Source organism: Thalassophryne amazonica, chromosome 8 (genome assembly GCF_902500255.1).
Source record: "Thalassophryne amazonica chromosome 8, fThaAma1.1, whole genome shotgun sequence".
NCBI lineage: Eukaryota > Metazoa > Chordata > Actinopteri > Batrachoidiformes > Batrachoididae > Thalassophryne > Thalassophryne amazonica.
Genome location: NC_047110.1, coordinates 106,509,888 through 106,527,960, shown reverse-complemented (window position 1 = coordinate 106,527,960; position 18,073 = coordinate 106,509,888). Strand labels below are relative to the sequence as shown.

The 18,073-nt window shown below is 40.9% G+C and overlaps 2 protein-coding genes across 2 annotated transcripts; both read right to left on the bottom strand.

Annotated features, from left to right (window-relative positions):
- Positions 1-3,863: 3,863 nt before the first annotated feature.
- On the bottom strand, positions 3,864-4,277 carry LOC117516256 (phosphatidylinositol N-acetylglucosaminyltransferase subunit Y-like). Its single transcript, XM_034177184.1, has one exon. The coding sequence runs from the start codon at positions 4,245-4,247 to the stop codon at positions 4,035-4,037; it is 213 nt and encodes a 70-aa protein (XP_034033075.1). The 5' UTR covers positions 4,248-4,277; the 3' UTR covers positions 3,864-4,034.
- A 69-nt stretch (positions 4,278-4,346) lies between these two features.
- LOC117516255 (protein preY, mitochondrial-like) lies at positions 4,347-7,789 on the bottom strand. Its single transcript, XM_034177183.1, has 2 exons — positions 7,509-7,789; positions 4,347-4,518 (listed from the first exon to the last, which is right to left on the bottom strand). The coding sequence occupies exons 1-2, from the start codon at positions 7,709-7,711 to the stop codon at positions 4,374-4,376; spliced, it is 348 nt and encodes a 115-aa protein (XP_034033074.1). The 5' UTR covers positions 7,712-7,789; the 3' UTR covers positions 4,347-4,373.
- Between the last annotated feature and the right edge of the window lie 10,284 nt (positions 7,790-18,073).

The following is an 18,073-nucleotide window of genomic DNA, read 5'->3' as shown; positions in this document are numbered from 1 at the left end:
CTCGGGTGATAAAACTACATATGTTAAATGACTCCAATTTAAATGGAATTAACTTTTTACAATCAATCAAGTCACTACTTTGCAATCATTGGCAACCAACTTGGTGTTGCCGTTGGAAAAACTTAGATATGTGCTGTATTTTCAGGAATTTAAGTTGCACCTTTTCTCCTGGTTATGGAACGGACAGGACTCAGTGTACCACGAGCACACGACAGTCTGTGCTGATATGCAAGGTTAAGGACTTTTAAAATAAAAGTCTAAAATAAGCACGATAGACAAATGTGCAATGAACAACACACTGGATGTTATTTGACATTAAACAAAAGAAATCGAGATGCTCACAGTGCTGTAAAGACTAATAAAAATGACCATTTGATTTTGTTTTAATTTGGGATTTTTGTACATTATAGTGTACCTTTAATATTGGCATACATTCTTTCATTATTGGTGTTTACTTTGTTTAATGCTTCAATTCCTGAGAAAGCCATACAGTGCATCTGGATAGTATTCACAGCGCTTCACTTTTCCCACATTTTGTTGTTAGTCCATCAGAGTAAATGTAAATATTAAGAAATGATCAGACAGAAGGGAGTTTTCAGGGAATACTGTTAAGTCTTCAATTTCCATACCATAAGTCAGAACAAGATCTAAGATATGATTAAAGTGGTGGGTGGACTCATTTACATTTTGAGCAAAGCCAATTGAGTCTAATAATAGATTAAATGCAGTGTTGAGGCTGTCATTCTCAGCATCTGTGTGGATGTTAAAATCGCCCACTATAATTATCTTATCTGAGCTAAGCACTAAGTCAGACAAAAGGTCTGAAAATTCACAGAGAAACTCACAGTAACGACCAGGTGGACGATAGATAATAACAAATAAAACTGGTTTTTGGGACTTCCAATTTGGATGGACAAGACTAAGAGTCAAGCTTTCAAATGAATTAAAGTTCCCTGAAAAGCCTTCAGTTAATTCAAAATGCTGCAGCTAGAGTACTAACGGGGACTAGAAGGAGAGAGCATATCTCACCCATATTGGCCTCTCTTCATTGGCTTCCTGTTAATTCTAGAATAGAATTTAAAATTCTTCTTCTTACTTATAAGGTTTTGAATAATCAGGTCCCATCTTATCTTAGGGACCTCATAGTACCATATCACCCCAATAGAGCGCTTCGCTCTCAGACTGCAGGCTTACTTGTAGTTCCTAGGGTTTGTAAGAGTACAACCCCTGGCAAAAATTATGGAATCACAGACCTTGGAGGATGTTCATTCAGTTGTTTAATTTTGTAGAAAAAAAGCAGATCACAGACATGACACAAAACTAAAGTCATTTCAAATGGCAACTTTTTGGCTTTAAGAAACACTGTAAGAAATCAGGAAAAAAAATTGTGGCAGTCAGTAACGGTTACTTTTTTAGACCAAGCAGAGGGAAAAAAATATGGACTCACTCAATTCTGAGGAAAAAATTATGGAATCATGAAAAACAAAAGAACGCTCCAACACATTACTAGTATTTTGTTGCACCACCTCTGGCTTTTATAACAGCTTGCAGTCTCTGAGGCATGGACTTAATGAGTGACAAACAGTACTCTTCATCAATCTGGCTCCAACTTTCTCTGATTGCTGTTGCCAGATCAGCTTTGCAGGTTGGAGCCTTGTCATGGACCATTTTCTTCAACTTCCACCAAAGATTTTCAATTGGATTAAGATCCGGACTATTTGCAGGCCATGACATTGACCCTATGTGTGTCTTTTTGCAAGGAATGTTTTCAGTTTTTGCTCTATGGCAAGATGCATTATCGTCTTGAGAAATGATTTCATCATCCACAAACATCCTTTCAATTGATGGGATAAGAAAAGTGTCCAAAATATCAACGTAAACTTGTGCATTTATTGATGATGTAATGACAGGCTCCTCTCCTGTGGAACCAGCTCCCAATTCAGATCAGGGAGACAGACACCCTCTCTACTTTTAAGATTAGGCTTAAAACTTTCCTTTTTGCTAAAGCTTATAGTTAGGGCTGGATCAGGTGACCCTGAACCATCCCTTAGTTATGCTGCTATAGACTTAGACTGCTGGGGGGTTCCCATGATGCACTGAGTGTTTCTTTCTCTTTTTGCTCTGTATGCACCACTCTGCATTTAATCATTAGTGATTGATCTCTGCTCCCCTCCACAGCATGTCTTTTTCCTGGTTCTCTCCCTCAGCCCCAACCAGTCCCAGCAGAAGACTGCCCCTCCCTGAGCCTGGTTCTGCTGGAGGTTTCTTCCTGTTAAAAGGGAGTTTTTCCTTCCCACTGTGGCCAAGTGCTTGCTCACAGGGGGTCGTTTTGACCATTGGGGTTTTTACGTAATTATTGTATGGCCTTGCCTTACAATATAAAGCGCCTTGGCGCTATATAAATAAAATTGATTGAATTGATTGATTGATCTACTGGCCAGTGGTGTTCATGGCAGTATTATTTATTTTTTACAAATTAAGTTTAAAAACAAAACCACAAAAAAACATTACAAGACAGCTCTGCGGTGTTTGCACAGGCACAGTGCGAGCGGTTGGACACTTGTAGCTCTGCAGCAGCAGGATACCCTCAAGGCGGCCAACCAGAATAATATCAAACAGGTTTGATTTTCATTCGACCATACGATCGGCGATCAGGAGGTGGTCGTCAGATGTTAAACGCAGCTTGTTACTCCATGTACACTACACAATGCAGGACGTGCAATTAACCTGAAACTCGGTCCAAAAAAATTATCTCGCAGTGTAAAGCCAACATTTATGTGTCAACAATATTGAGTGCATGTTTTACATCATAAAACGTGCGCACATTCTCTCCACATGTAAAACATTTTGCGATGACACTTCCAGGGCTCCGTAAAAATGCCTGTTTTTACAAAAAAAAAAGAATATTTTACAAAAGCATTTATCTCAATTATCAGTAAACACCAACACACGTCACATTAACGTGTTGGTTTACATAATAAATGATTGAACCAATCAGTGTTTAGCAGAGGCACATTTTACCCAGAATCCTTTGCGATCTGTCTGTGTGTGTTACAAAACCTCAGAATTAGTGCATTATTCAACATTAAAAGGTATGTTATATTTTAACTTTGTACAAATGACAGAATTAACATTAATGGAGTTATTCTATCAGTATTCACACAAAACCGTAAGTCAGGATGCCTTTATTTTTCAAGACCTCCGCCTGACCGGAGTATTGTGATCGGTACAGAGCTGGCTTTCTGTCTGCTCTCAGGGTGCTTCAGTGCTGCAGCCGTGTAGCTTCCAGCAGGGGGCACATGTTCAAACATTGAAATGCTGACTTATTAAATCTTTTGTTGCTTCCAAAAGCGGTCGTGGTGTTAAAACTCAAATTCAGTTTGTTAGTAGTTGCAAATGTACCAGAGACAACACTGGAATTTATCGGTTATCTGTAACTTGTGATACATTTTTGGGTGGTTTATCTTTATCAAAAGATAACTTTTCAGTTATCTGATTATCTGTTATCAAAGTTAATTTTTTGGTTATCTGTGCCCACCACTGGCCTTTGACTCCACTTTTCAGACTGCCAAAAAGTACAAGTTTGTTTTTCTCCACCTCCTATGTTAGGATGCCGATTTCCATCTTCGAAAAGTTTTTCTTCTTCCCAGTGCTTCTTCTCTCCATTCCGAACCATGAATATTTAAGGGCGTAACATGCTAATGACGATTAAATTCAGCCGCCACATTTATCAAGAGCCGATCATTCATACGGTGGGATTGGTGAGATATGAATGTTTCATAAATCACACGTGTGTCTTGTCGTATGACCAATTATGTGCTCAGATCTGCGCCTGTTTTTACGCAATGTTGATAAATGAAGCCCAATGTGAGGATGTGCAGATTTATTTCACCTCTTAAAATTTACTGCAAGTCATTCTGCTGAGTTTAATCAAATTCAAGTCAAGAAACAGGTTGAAATTTATTGAGAATTTTCTGTAATTTCCAAAGCAGTTAAATACACAATGTTTTCCCCTTTAACCTAACCGATGGTGTCTAATTGTGCCTGAAGAGTTTGATCCCCATCCAGCTCCACAGGTGGAAGAAGACGTAGACGGGGATGGTGACCGGCAGCAGCAGGCTGTAGAAACAAACGCTGCTGCTGCTCGTGCAGCCTTGAGGAAAGTTCTCATCCACGGCAGCAGAGTAGAACAAACCGCACAGGGACACTATCGGGACCAGTCCCACCATTAAGGATAGGTACAGCATGGTGACGGTTAGATAATGTCTCACTCTGCAGGAACACAGCAGAACGCAGTGACGGCGATCCAGCGGTCAGGTTTCACTCACTGTAACAATTTAAAACAGCAGGTGACTTTTTGTGTGGAGCAGCTGTTAGTCTTTTGCAGGCATCACCGGAGTGTCTGCATCTTTCTGTATGAGTCTGGCTTCCTGAGGGATCATGTTGGGGATGCCGTCGATGATGGGATACGCGATGCCAAGCTCCTCGTTGATCAGCTCATTTGTTTTAGCCTCGTACCTGGGGGAGGGCAAGGACAAGAGAATTTTAACTTCTCTAGAACTGAAACACATGCAATGTCCAACTTGCGCACCAAGTCTAGCCTTGATACTAGGGATGTCACAAGAATTGATACTTTGGTGCAAAGACAGCACCAAAACGCTGAAAACATGACAATACTTGTTTTCCAATTGTCTGTGGTATTGTCCGTACAGTTCTTCCACAACCAAATTTCAAGCATGGAAATAAAACCGACTCCTAGCCTGGATTATGTACAATGTTTGAAGTGTCCATTAGCCTAGCCTGAATGCATTGTGAACCAGCACTTTGTAGCACCTTGCTAGTACATACAGTGGAATCAGAGACAGTTAGCTGTGATGCAACTTCATCACTGTTAATAAAAACAAAAAGCCACTTCACTAAATGCATCATTACTCGTGTCATACTAACATATCCTTCGTGCTGCTCCATTAGGAGTCACCATAGCAGCTTGTCATCATCGTGACATCTAGTGGTCAAATAATTTGTAGCACAATACTCTAATATTAAAACTCAGTTTTCTTTTGATTTCTCCAACAAGTAACATTACAGCCATTGGTGACAAGATATATAGAACAAGTCTGAATAAACTACCAGTTTAATTAACTGCTGTAGATTTTCTTTATCTATTGTATGGCTGGATCATACAATTTTATTAATTATTTAAACATCATCTCTATTTGACAGTGGTATTGGGAACTGTGTCATTTCACTGGTACAGGCTACTAAATTCTTGGTGTGATAATTCTACTCGAGACAATGTGTCATACTGAGTACATAATCGACCACATGACCACACATGGAGTCCAACAGTTCAGAGACCTGCTCTGACATCAGTGATGCAGGTAAATTTGCTCGAACAGAAGCCAGACCAGACTTCTCATGAGTGCTACATACATCTTAAAACACAGGTGTCAGACTAATTCCAGAAATGGCCAAAAGGGTGCAGGCTTTCTTTGTAACCACCATCTCTAACAGGTTGATTGTCATTGATTAATTCATCCCACCTGCTCAAAGTGATGTTAATCAATGAAATCACCTGGTGGAGTTGGTGGTTAAAAAACCTGCACCCTCTTGGCCCTTTCTGGAATCAGTTTGACACCTTTGTCCTAAAGATTATGATCAGGGTTAATGTTGCACAAACCAACACCAACTGATTAAAAAATGCTCAGGTGCTTAAAATTTCCAAATCCTCATTTGGAAGTTATGAGCGAATGGCCAGAAGTTCAATAATGTGGGAAATCTGAGGGTAATTTTGTCACAGTGTTGCTTGACTTTTACAGTACTGATGGGTCCAGCAACACCGATATGTCGGCGTATGCGTCGAGCTCATAGAGTGAAACCCTGTGTCGGTGCGCGTATTGTTTTGTGAAAGTCACGTGACCGATACAGTAACTGTTTCGAACTGACACTGACACACCAAAGTAGCCAAACTGTGTTTATAAGGAAGCACAACTGTCAATGGGATGCATCTGCCAAAAGAATCTCGGATCTTTTGCGGTGTTTCATCAAATTCACCAAACGTCATGGAGCAGCAGCAAACAAAAAGGAAAGTTTCCGCCGTGTGGGATCATTTTGATGTCATATCGGAAAATAAGGCATTTGTTTTAATTTCCTTGTTTCATCCAGCTCCTCTCAGAGTTTCCACTTGATCTAAATAATACTTGAAATAAATATTGAATGAATGAAATAAATCTATCTGAATTCGTATTAATTTTAAAGTGACTCTTAATTTACTATTCATATTATTCTCTGCAGGCTAAATGTTGCATCTGTTCAGTAGAACTTTCCTATTTAAACAAAACCACCTCCTCAATGCTGAGACATTATAGGACCAGGCATGAGAATGAAGTCCCAGATACACCCAGGATGAACTCAGGTATACAGCCAGTGTACAACTTACTCACAGTTAATTTATTGATAATTAATTCCTATTAATTTATTCTGTACCTCATTTTTAACCATCAAGCTTCCAGGAAGCAGAAGCTGGATGAGGCTCTGCTGAGGTTCATCCTGAAGGACTGCCAGCCCCTCAACACTGTGGAGAGTGAAGGGTTCAGGGAACTGGTTCAAGCCCTTCAGGGAACTGGTTCAAGCCCTTCAGGGAACTGGTTCAAGCCCTTCAGCCCTCATATTCAGCATTATTTGTTTGCTGTTTATTTTAGACGACCTTTGGCAACATCTTGACATCGAAGGGGGCAGGCAGACTAAAAGTGCCACAGCTGATGCCATCCAGGAGGTGCAGCGGTACCTGGCAGAGGCCAATATTGCCAGGTCCCAGGATCCTCTGAGATACTGGGACAGCCACAAGACAGTATATCCAAAACTCTTCCAGCTGTCACTCCAGTTTCTCTGCACTCCAGCCTCATTTGTGCCCTGTGAGCGGGTGTTTTCTAAAGCTGGAGAAGTTGCATCAAACAAGCGTAACAGACTCAAATTCAAGACTTTGGAACAATTTCTTTTTTGAATAAAAATTTGTAAACAAAATAAAATCCCAGTCCACAAGCATCCTCATTCACAACACGTTCACTTAGACTTTCACGTTCAGATACATGTTCACATTAATTATTTTTAAAAGATTTTAAATTTAACTGAAAATATGAAATGATACAAAATGACATACAATGACTTAGATTATATTATTGTATATATACTAGGCCATGAAATCAGTGTCAGTTGAGTCTGTCAACTCAGGTGCCTGTAGGGAATTTTTTGGTCCAGCAGGTGTCAGTGACACAGTATCAATACAGTTTGGCAATGTGTTGAAACGCTTCATGACGCCTCATCGACCCATCACTATTTTACAGTAAAACAGGTTGTGCCCCTCATAATATGGCCGCCAGGCTTACAACCGGAACCCAATGCACGTCACTTTAGTCAAAGCCAGGTCCCTCTGACTGAACATAAGCTTACCTTCAGTCTTTACTTTTTTCAGCCCCCGGCTCCGCCAGGTTAAAGATAACCTCACTCACCTGAGGGGTTTTTTGGACAGAGGACATACGAGGAAGTCCAGCAAAGAAACGTCGAAATGCTGCTGAGCTTCGTCCTTCACGTCCGAAAAGCTCCGCGCAGACACAGAAACAGCCCCTAGACTCCGTAACAGAAACGTATAATTCGCGTAACGGCGAACATCAACCGTTTCTGTCACTAACCTGCGCAAAACATTGTGAAACATCACACAAAACAAAGCGAAAACCACAACGAACACACCAATCACAAACCAAACTGCGGAGGTTATCCTCCACTTCCTGTAAATAGCGGCGGACTTCCTGTTGACAAAAAGTGCAGTACTGCCGCCTACTGGTGGAAAATAAATGAATAAACATGCCCTGTTTTTTCCTTCCAAAATGAATTCCCTTTTTACCTCTTTAACCAAGAACATCTAATTTTATGAAATAGTTTTTTTCTCTGAATTTCTGTTTTCCATTAAAAAAACAAACAAACAAACAAACAAACAAACAAACAAACAAACAAACAAACAAACAAAAAATCCCCACCGGAATTTCAGTTTAGACAGCACAGAAACGCAAGCTACACACAAAAAAAAAACCCACACAAAAATATTCAATAAATTCACTGTAAAAAGGTGTGGTGTCACTGAATTCACTGCACACATCAGTGGTGTCCTGCTGATTATACTACGGGACTCAGTTTGTAAAAAAAAAGTAATTTTTAAAAAATTTGGAGAATTTTTTATTGTTTTAATTTTCAATAACATTTTCAATAGCAATTTTCAATAATGTTAGTGTGATGTCATCAAATTCGCTGCACACAACAGTGGTGCTCTGCTCGTTATACTACAGCACACTCAGTTTGGAAATAGGTAATCCTACAAAATTTTGGAGAATTTTTTTAAATACTTTATTTATAACTTTTCATTTTACAGAAACAGAACACAATACACAGATATATCCTTCTGCTCCCCCACTCACAAAGCCCTCCCATCCCAAAACAAGACAAATAAACTGAGGGGGGGGGGGGGGTGAATGAAGAATTTTTTATTGTTTACATTTTCAATAGCATCAATGTTTTAAGGTGTGGTGTCAGCAAATTCATTGCACACGTCAGTTGTGTCCTGTTGAATATACCACAGAACTCAGTTTGGAAAAAAAAAAGTAATTATAAAAAATTTTGGAGAATCTTTTGTTGTTTAAATTTTCAAATTCACTGCACACATCAGTGGTCCCCTGCTGGTCATACTACAGCACTCACTTTGGAAAAAAGTAATAAATAAAAAAAAAAAAAAAAAAAATTGGAAAATTTTTCATTGTTTAAATTTTCAGTAGCATCAATGTTATAAGGTGTTGTGAGACAAAATTTACCGCACACATCAGGGGTGTCCTGCTGATTATAACTCAGTTTGGAAAAAAGTAAATGTGAAAAAAATTTGGATTTTTTTAAATTGTTTTAATTTTCAATAGCATCAATGTTATGAGGTGTGGTGTCACCAAATTTACTGCACACAACAGTGGGGTCAAAGAGCAAGAGGTGTAAACTGCAGTCTCGAGGCATCATGACTGACTGTGTGAGCAGAGAGAAGGACACTTTGATTATTTTTCCCATTGGTGTGTTGATTCCTTGAAAGATTTTTGTGAAAACGTGGTATTGGTGTCCACGCAGGAAAAACTTAAGCTTATGCTGCACACTGAACATCCGGTAAACATAGAATCATCTGATCACTGTTTCGCTTTGGGACCTCTATAAATCTGCACTACGTTTGTATTTCCGAATGTGTGAAATAAATTATTTGTGAGGAATAAAATAAAATTAATCGTGGATCTGGTTGGTGAATGGCAGCTTTAGTAAATAATCATGAAGTAGCGGCCTGGTCCATTTCCCTGCATGTTCTGTGTCATTTATTAGGCTTATATGGTTTGTCACTGACCGACCGAGCGTCTGTTTACGTCTTTACACCTCTTGACCTTTGAACCAACGTAGTCGCGCATGCGCATTCCCAGAGTGTGAAAAGGCTTAACGTTTGTCTGCCATAAATAAACACACAAATGAATGAATGAATAAATAAATGGACGTTAATAGTTTCAGTCTTTTTGGTTAAAAGTTTTAATGAATGAATGATACATATACATATTGATTATGTAAATGTTTCTGGGCATTTAGTGTTTTGTATATTTTATGTTATTACCAAATGAATAGAAATGAAACGTGCATATCTGTGTGTGTGTGTGTGTGTGTTTTAAACAGATAAAATCGGTACTCTTTGATTTTATTTGAGAGAATGGACGGGTTGTTTCTGCATTTGTCCACTTGGTGTCACTGTTGCACTGTTCTGCCCGGTAAAGCTGACTGTTGGTGGTCTGAAAAACCAAATTCAGGTATGATGATCCGTAGCCCTAATTTAATCACAGGTGCCCCCCCACTGCTTTCGTGTGAATAAAACTCTGTGCTGAAACAAACAAACAAACAAACAAAAAAAAACTTCATCAACTGAAGGAGATACCTTGGGCCCACATTTAGTGGACTGTTTGAAGTAGAGTTTCCTGGCAGCCCCACAGACATCCCAGGCTTCATTTCCCACCAGGTTCTATGAATACAATCTTGAATATTGTCAGAGAGCTCTGTGCCACATCCATATGGCTGCAAATATTGCTCTGAGACGTTCCTGGCCGGACTCCAGCTCGTTTTCAAACAGCTCCTGGCTGGAATATATATTCCGTGTACATGACAGATATGTATTTTGTGGTGTTTTCTGTCTGCCAGCTGTTGAATATGGCAGTGAAACACATAGGCTTTTGTTTCCTCGTGAGATGTATCCATCATCTCTGACAGAGGACGTCATTCTCTGCACAGCACAGGAGCCCAAAATAAAACCCAACGTGGAAGATGCGTGTTTGAACTTATACGAGATAAAAACACAGGATAAATGATTTCTCCTCCGCATGGGAGGTGCTGCGTCTCAGAATTCCTTCATATCTGGTATGATATTAGAACTGAACCCTTGTGTGATGTACTTCAAATTGAAATTCAGATAGATGTCAAGATGCCAACTTTATGGACACATAACTGCAATCTTGATCTCCTCGGTTTTGTGTATTTCCCTCAGTTTAATCCATTTGCAGTATTCATTGTCAAGCAGCTAGCTCGGTGGAATAAGGAGCTGCGTTATCGATATAAAGACTTGGGTTTGATTCCCACTCATTGTACATGTCGGTGTCCTTGGACAAGACTTTTAATTTATATTGTCTCAGTACACCCACTTGTAAATGGGTACCAGCCTTGGCTTCGAAAGTAATCTAAGTCAGACAAGTGTCTATCCAGGAATCCAGAGGTAAGCACCGCCAGAAAGCATTAAAACCACTTTAAAGGTCTTCTTGTTGACTTCGAAGGCTGTAAATGTCCATGCACCTGCTAGTCTTGCAAAATTTGAACCTTACGTGCCTTCTCATGGACTGTAGTTTTAGGATTACTTTGTGAACAAGAGATTGGCAGGCTTCAAAGTGCTTGCATATATTGCTGTCTACTTTGTAGATGTTTTTGGAACCTTTCAGCTTTTACAGGAATTTGAAGATGCACAATTACAAGCTTAACGCAACTGACATAATGTTAAAATCAAGCCATCAATGTGTTCATAGGGGTAGCAGGCTGGGGCAGCTGACACGAACAGACTCAACAAGCTCATCACGAGAGCTGGCTCTGGTCTGGGGGTTGAGCTGGAGTTTGTGTTGGAGTTGTCAGAGAGGAGGATGCTGAGGAAACTGCTCAGCATCCTGGATAACACCTCCCACCCCCTGCATGGCACACTGATGTCCTGGGCACCTTCAGTCATAGACTGAGACCACTGAAGTGCACCACAGAATGCCACAGGAGGTCTTTCCTACTTGTGGCAGACTGTATAATTTCCCCGCTTCCGCAGGATGAATACACAATGAACAAAGTACATCTTGTGCAAATGTCTTCCAGTCATTTTGCATAAATTTTTTGTATTACTGTAACATTTTTTTAAAAAAAACATTGTTCACTGTTTACTATTTCTGTACTCTGGCAAAATTATTTTCTTCGGGATAAATAAAGTCGGTCTTGTATTATCTTATATTTACATTGATGGGGTGGGGGAGCTGTTGTATCAATGTTGTCATATTTTTGACTGGAAAATCAATTTTCATTTCATATCAGTTAATTGTTACACCCCTAAAACAAGGTCATCCTTACTTGGTTTTCAAGTAGGAGCATGGTGTGTCACATCACCTAAGATGCAGGTGAGATTAGACAAACGGAGAACGTTTTGAGTTCCTGGTCTAACGCCCCAGGTGTCCATATTCTGGAGGTACTGCTGACTAACCTCTGCAGAAATACTCTTCCACTTCCACTTCCACAGTGATAGTGCGACCCACCACCACCTGGCAGCTGACTTGGCAGTGAACTCAGCGGGTTCCTGCCGGGGAACCTGAGATAATAAAGTCATATCTTCCTAGAATGTCTCATAATTTCTCTCTCATCATCACAGCAGAACAAAAAACACTTCAGAAAGGTTCACTGCTCCGGACCTTCATGACTCTGTACACAGGCGATGTCCCAGTTTGGATCTGGTTGATGTTTTCCTTTGTTTGTTGGAGATCGGCAGAGACAGTGAGTGGAGTGATGCACAGTTCACAGCAGCGTTTCTGCAGTGGGAGAAATATCCGTGCTTGGAAGGCAGCGTGGGCGTCGTGCATTCAGAAGTAGGAACAACAAGCGCGTCGGCTTTCATAGCTTCTCGTCTTCTGACAGATTCTTTCTCAAACCTGCTCCTCCTCTGTGATATCTGATCAACTTTCAGGCCCACACCTCTGCTGACCTGTCAGAATCCCTCACTTGCGCATAGATCGACGACCCACTAACGGCAGAGCAACAAAAGTTTTGGCGTGATGACTTCTTTGACTGCTTCAGGCTGTTTTTCTTTCAACTTTGGCTCTCAGTTTGTATCGAGGAAACATTCTCAAGCATCGTGAATGCTGACAGACTCGACAGCACGTTTGCAGCGTGGTGGATCTTTGATGGTTCTTTCATTTCTCTCATCCTCAAGTTATGTTTTTCAAGGCATCTGCCACGATGAACGCAGAAGATCCTGTGTTTCTTTGTAACACATAAATCCAACACTGAAGTAAAGTGTACACACCTGTTAGTGTTTATAACACAATATTCCCACAAACAAGTACTGCCGACCCACATACTGAGTTTACGGCGTCATCGTGTTATTTCTTCACTGTTATTTACTGTCTCTGTACAGAGGTGTTTAGTGATGCCGATACCTTGGCGGTAGAATGAAATACAAGTGTTTAGGCTGCTGGTGTTTCCTGTCTTAGTGGACGGTTGTGAGATCTGAATACTAACCAGTAAATCTAACATTTGCCGTTTGGTATGCTTATGTATTTTGTGTCAAGGATGAACGCCGCCAAAACACAACACTGATTGGACTAATATTTTTGGAGAAACTACGGATATTAGCTAATGTTGCTTTACATTCCAGACTAACACATCATTTCAGCAGGGGGTGGTAAATCATCTTTATATTAAAAGTGTGAGTGCGTGATTTTATTTAGTAAGTTCAATGTAATTACACAATGTAACTGTAAATATGTTAAAAATACATGGATGACACAAGAAAGTGAATACACTTATTTAATTGTTGTCTATTTAAAATAAAATGACAAAATAGAAGTAATAATAATAATAATAATTGTGCATGCTAAAAATAAATGAATAAACTTCCCTTGTGTTTCTTGAAACACAAGGGAAGTTTATTCTTGCTTCACAAGAGGAAAGCAATGACAGATTGTAGGAAAAGTGTTTCCCTCTGCTGTGCATCAATGATGTTTAGCACACACGAGCTCAATGAGTACTAGTTATGTGCACGCAGATGAAGGACTCAATAATATGGATTTTAACAAATTTGTTCACAGAATCTGAGGGAAATAAACCTTGGTGTGCATGGATGAAGTCTTCACTAGTTTATGTCTACTCATGAAAAATGGGAATGAAAATCAAAGTAATGCATTTATGTTTCCACCAGGTGGAGATAGTGCTCCATTTCAAGAACCTTTGGACATGACAACAGCCATATCATTCAATCAGTCAATCTATCTATCAGTCTATCTACCAACTCTTCCTGACACAGGGATCATCGGCTGACAAACTCTTTAGAACTTGTGCAAATCATACAGCCGGGCAATTGCGTAACATCTCTACACCTCTGTTGGTTGTAAAACAGGTTATTTTAAGCATTTTCGCAACTGAAGCTAATCAGTGCCACCAGCCCAGACCTGCTCCCCCCCAAAAAATCATTCCTTTTAAGATTCCAAATGTCACTTGCAAATGTCTAAATCTGTCAGCATTCCAGGATGAACCTGTAATTCTGAACATCCTCCATCGGAACTTTTTCCACAATAAGCGTCTATTAGGAAACTGAGTGGGGCATGTGAATTCAATGTCATTTCATTCCAGGTTGAATTTGGCTCGTTTCTGTGCACAGCGTAGGCTTCATTCAATTAGAAGCAGCGGATTATGCCGCTTCTGCCATGAGAGTTTCATTTCCCTGCTGAAATATTGCTGATGTTGCTTTTGCTGCTCAATCTGATAATCACATCCGCGGGGACTTTTTTCCTTTCCTCTTTCCATGCAGCCTTAATCCTACTCTCCTTTCCACTCTCCTTGGCAGTTTTCCTTCTTCTCCGTCCCCTTTCCTCCACAGTTTGCTTTGTCTTTCCACAAACATTCCCACATCCCCCCAAAAAACATGGGAAAAAAGCTACATCTGATGGACAGGCAAGAATCCAAAGAATCACTGCCCTTCAATTAGTTAACACTTGGCAACAGTGTCAACCGAGTGCACCCTTCAATTAACACTCAGCGGTTCTACTCTGCAGAAATGTGAGTCAATGAGGCATGAGCAAAGTTTGATGTTGCATCATTGCAGCTTGTTTCAAAGCCCCACAGGGCCCACCAGGGCTTTAATCACTCCGCCACCATTTAGTGCAGCGCTGTTGCACAGATCTATTTATTATTGCGCATGCTCACGGCTCGTTGGACGCGCTGGGTTACAATGCCTTTGATGTTATGAGAGGCTTGGAGATTTGTTTATGAGCTGTTCATGGTAACTCTCTGAAACAATATGACAAGTCGTGCGTGGAAATGCTTTATCACCTCCAGAGCGTAAGCTGGAAGGGTTGTGATTTTGATGCCTGGCTGTGCTCGTGCATCACTTTAACCCTCCCATGAAACAAAGACGCACCCTCTCTGTAAAAATATCTATTAATACTGAGGAGGGAGACAGGGAAAGTGATTAGGGAAGGAGACAAGAGTCCACTTGTGTCTCAAAGAAAATCAATTAATGCAATATTCTGATGTGAGCATGTTATCCTCTGCAGGATGGTGGATGTAAAATGGTAAATGGACTGCATTTATATAGTGCTTTTCCATCTGAATCAGATGCTCAAAGCGCTTTACAATTATGCCTCACATTCACCCCAATGTCAGGGTGCTGCCATACAAGGCGCTCACTAATTCAATTCAATTCAATTCAATTTTATTTATATAGCGCCAAATCACAACAAACAGTTGCCCCAAGGCGCTTTATATTGTAAGGCAAGGCCATACAATAATTACGTAAAAACCCCAAAGGTCAAAACGACCCCCTGTGAGCAAAGCACTTGGCGACAGTGGGAAGGAAAAACTCCCTTTTAACAGGAAGAAACCTCCAGCAGAACCAGGCTCAGGGAGGGGCAGTCTTCTGCTGGCACTACACACTGGGAGCAATAGGGGACTAAAGGCCTTGCCCAAGGGCCCTTAGTGATTTTCCAGTCAGATGGGGATTTGAACCGAGGATCTTCTGGTCTCAAGCCCAACACCTCCTGCAGCCATGCCTTTGTAATATGTGCAGAATGTGGTTTTCTATTCTCTTTTTGAAAAATACATGAACATCCTTAGAAAAAATGTTGTCTTGAATGCAGCACATCATTTTGCCCATTGCTCCTCCTAAAGCATAGCCCGCTGACAGCAGTCCGCCTGATTCCTCGGTCCTGGACTGCCCTCTCCAGTTGTTTCCAGGTGTATCCCATCTTCTTTCTGTCTGCCTCAAGTTCTCATTGCCAGGTGTTTCTTGGCCGTCCTTTTTTCTTTTCAGTGGGGGGTCCATGCCAGCGCCTGTCTGGTGATATTACGAGCTGGTTTCCTCAGGGTGTGCCCAATCCATGCCTATTTTCTGCACCGGATCTCATCTTCGGTTGGCAGTTGGTTGGTACGCTGCCATAGGTCTGAGTTGCTGATGATATTGGGCCAGTGGATCTGCAGGATTCTTCTCAGGCAGCTTAGAGGCAGCATATGTTGCTCAAAAATCTAAATGTATTTTTCCTGCATTTATGGTTCCATTACAGAAGTGTAAATTACTTTTGCCAATGCCACTGACATGACACCATAACAGACACTGGCTCTTGGACTTGTTGCTGATAACAGTCTGGATGACTCTTTTGTCTTTGGTCTGGAGCACATGGTGTCCATTTCTTCCAAAATAGACCTGGAATACTGATTCTTCTAACCACAACAAACATTTCCACTGAGTGATGGTCGACTCAGATACCGCAGAGCTCAGAGATGTTGATGCTGCTTCTGGACAAGGTTAAGATAAAGCTTCTTTCTTGCACAGTAAAGAGTTGAGTGGTATTTGTGAATGTAACTTTGTATCGTAGTTTTCCAAAGTAATCCCTTGCCCATGTGGGTATCAGCTATTGATGAATGATGGTTGTTGATGCAATGTCGCCTGAGGGATTGGCGATCGTGGGTGTTAAGTTTAGGATTGCGCTCTTGCACTTTACACACTGAAATTCCCCCAGATTCTGTGATTCCTTCAATGATATCAGGCACTGCAGAGGAAGAAATTTGCAAATCTCTTCCAATGTTCCTTTGAGGAAAATCGTTTAAAAAATGGTTATTGTAAGTTTAAATGTTAAACATCGAAATGACTGGTTTCACAAACCAGCTTCACAGAGTCACTGCAGCAGTAAGTGATGTTGGTGCAGGAGTTGATTCACTTTTGTTATTTTGGTGTCATTGCGTCAAGTCCGGGTTCATGAGGCAGGTCATCTGTGCAGTCTGTGTCATTACATCAATGTAGCGTCATGCTGACCGGGAGGACCCGTGCATCCTGCATGATGTGCATGACGAGTCTTCCTCTTTCATTTGAATGCAGCTTGAGTTTGTGTCAAAATGCTGCAAAGCCGTCGCTCTGAATTGACAAATAAATTCAGCAGTTAACAGGAGCTGTTAGATTCATCTGGTTCTCAGACCAGCAAAGTCCTATTTAATGTGGTCAAACTCTGGGTATTTATTCACCAAATATGCAAAGGAACAGTCAACACATAACACAAACACCACTCTACCATTACACAGAGCAAAACCATGGCAGAACTCAGAACAAAATACAAACAAACGCCACAAAACAAAACTCAGTTTCATGATGTGAAAGAACCAATTAGGGTTAAAACAATGCCTAACCTCGTTAGGTTATGTGTTATGTTAATGTTAGGTTGAGGTTAAATATTAGGTTAAGGGTAGTGTTAGAATAAACTAAAGGGTTACGTTAAGGTGTGATGTTAGGTTAAGGTTGGGGCTAAGTTAGGGGCAGGGTTATGTTAAGGTGTGATGTTAGGTTAAGGTTGGGCTAAGTTAGGGGCAGGGCTATGTTAAGGTGTGATGTTAGGTTAAGGTTGGGGCTAAGTCAGGGGCAGGGTTATGTTAAGGTGTGATGTTAGGTTAAGGTTGGGGCTAAGTTAAGGGTAGGGTTAAGGTTGGGCTAAGTTAGGTGCAGGGTTATGTTAAGGTGTGATCTTAGGTTAAGGTTGGGGCTAAGTTAGGTGCAGGGTTATGTTAAGGTGTGATGTTAGGTTAAGGTTGGGGCTAAGTTAGGTGCAGGGTTATGTTAAGGTGTGATGTTAGGGTAAGGTTGGGGCTAAGTTAAGGGTAGGGTTAAGGTTGGGCTAAGTTAGGTGCAGGGTTATGTTAAGGTGTGATCTTAGGTTAAGGTTGGGGCTAAGTTAGGTGCAGGGTTATGTTAAGGTGTGATGTTAGGTTAAGGTTGGGGCTAAGTTAGGTGCAGGGTTATGTTAAGGTGTGATGTTAGGTTCGGGTTGGGGCTAAGTTAGGTGCAGGGTTATGTTAAGGTGTGATGTTAGGTTTAGGTTGGGGCTAAGTTAGGGGCAGGGTTATGTTAAGGTGTGACGTTAGGTTAAGGTTGGGGCTAAGTTAGGGGCAGGGTTATGTTAAGCTGTGATGTTAGGTTAAGGTTGGGGCTAAGTCAGGGGCAGGGCTATGTTAAGGTGTGATGTTAGGTTAAGGTTGGGGCTAAGTTAGGGGCAGGGTATGTTAAGGTGTGATGTTAGGTTAAGCTTGGGGCTAAGTCAGGGGCAGGGTTATGTTAAGGTGTGATGTTAGGTTAAGGTTGGGCTAAGTCAGGGGCAGGGTTATGTTAAGGTGTGATGTTAGGTTAAGGTTGGGCTAAGTTAGAGGCAGGGTTATGTTAAGGTGTGATGTTAGGTTAAGGTTGGGGCTA

Bases quoted from the DNA above. Each gene is read 5' to 3' on its own strand.
- LOC117516255 (XM_034177183.1), bottom strand. From the start codon at position 7,711: ATGTTTCACAATGTTTTGCGCAGGTTAGTGACAGAAACGGTTGATGTT. The intron at 4,519-7,508 runs GTGAGTGAGGTT...GCCCTCCCCCAG, and splicing joins CTGTCCAAAAAACCCCTCAG to GTACGAGGCTAAAACAAATG.
- LOC117516256 (XM_034177184.1), bottom strand. From the start codon at position 4,247: ATGCTGTACCTATCCTTAATGGTGGGACTGGTCCCGATAGTGTCCCTG.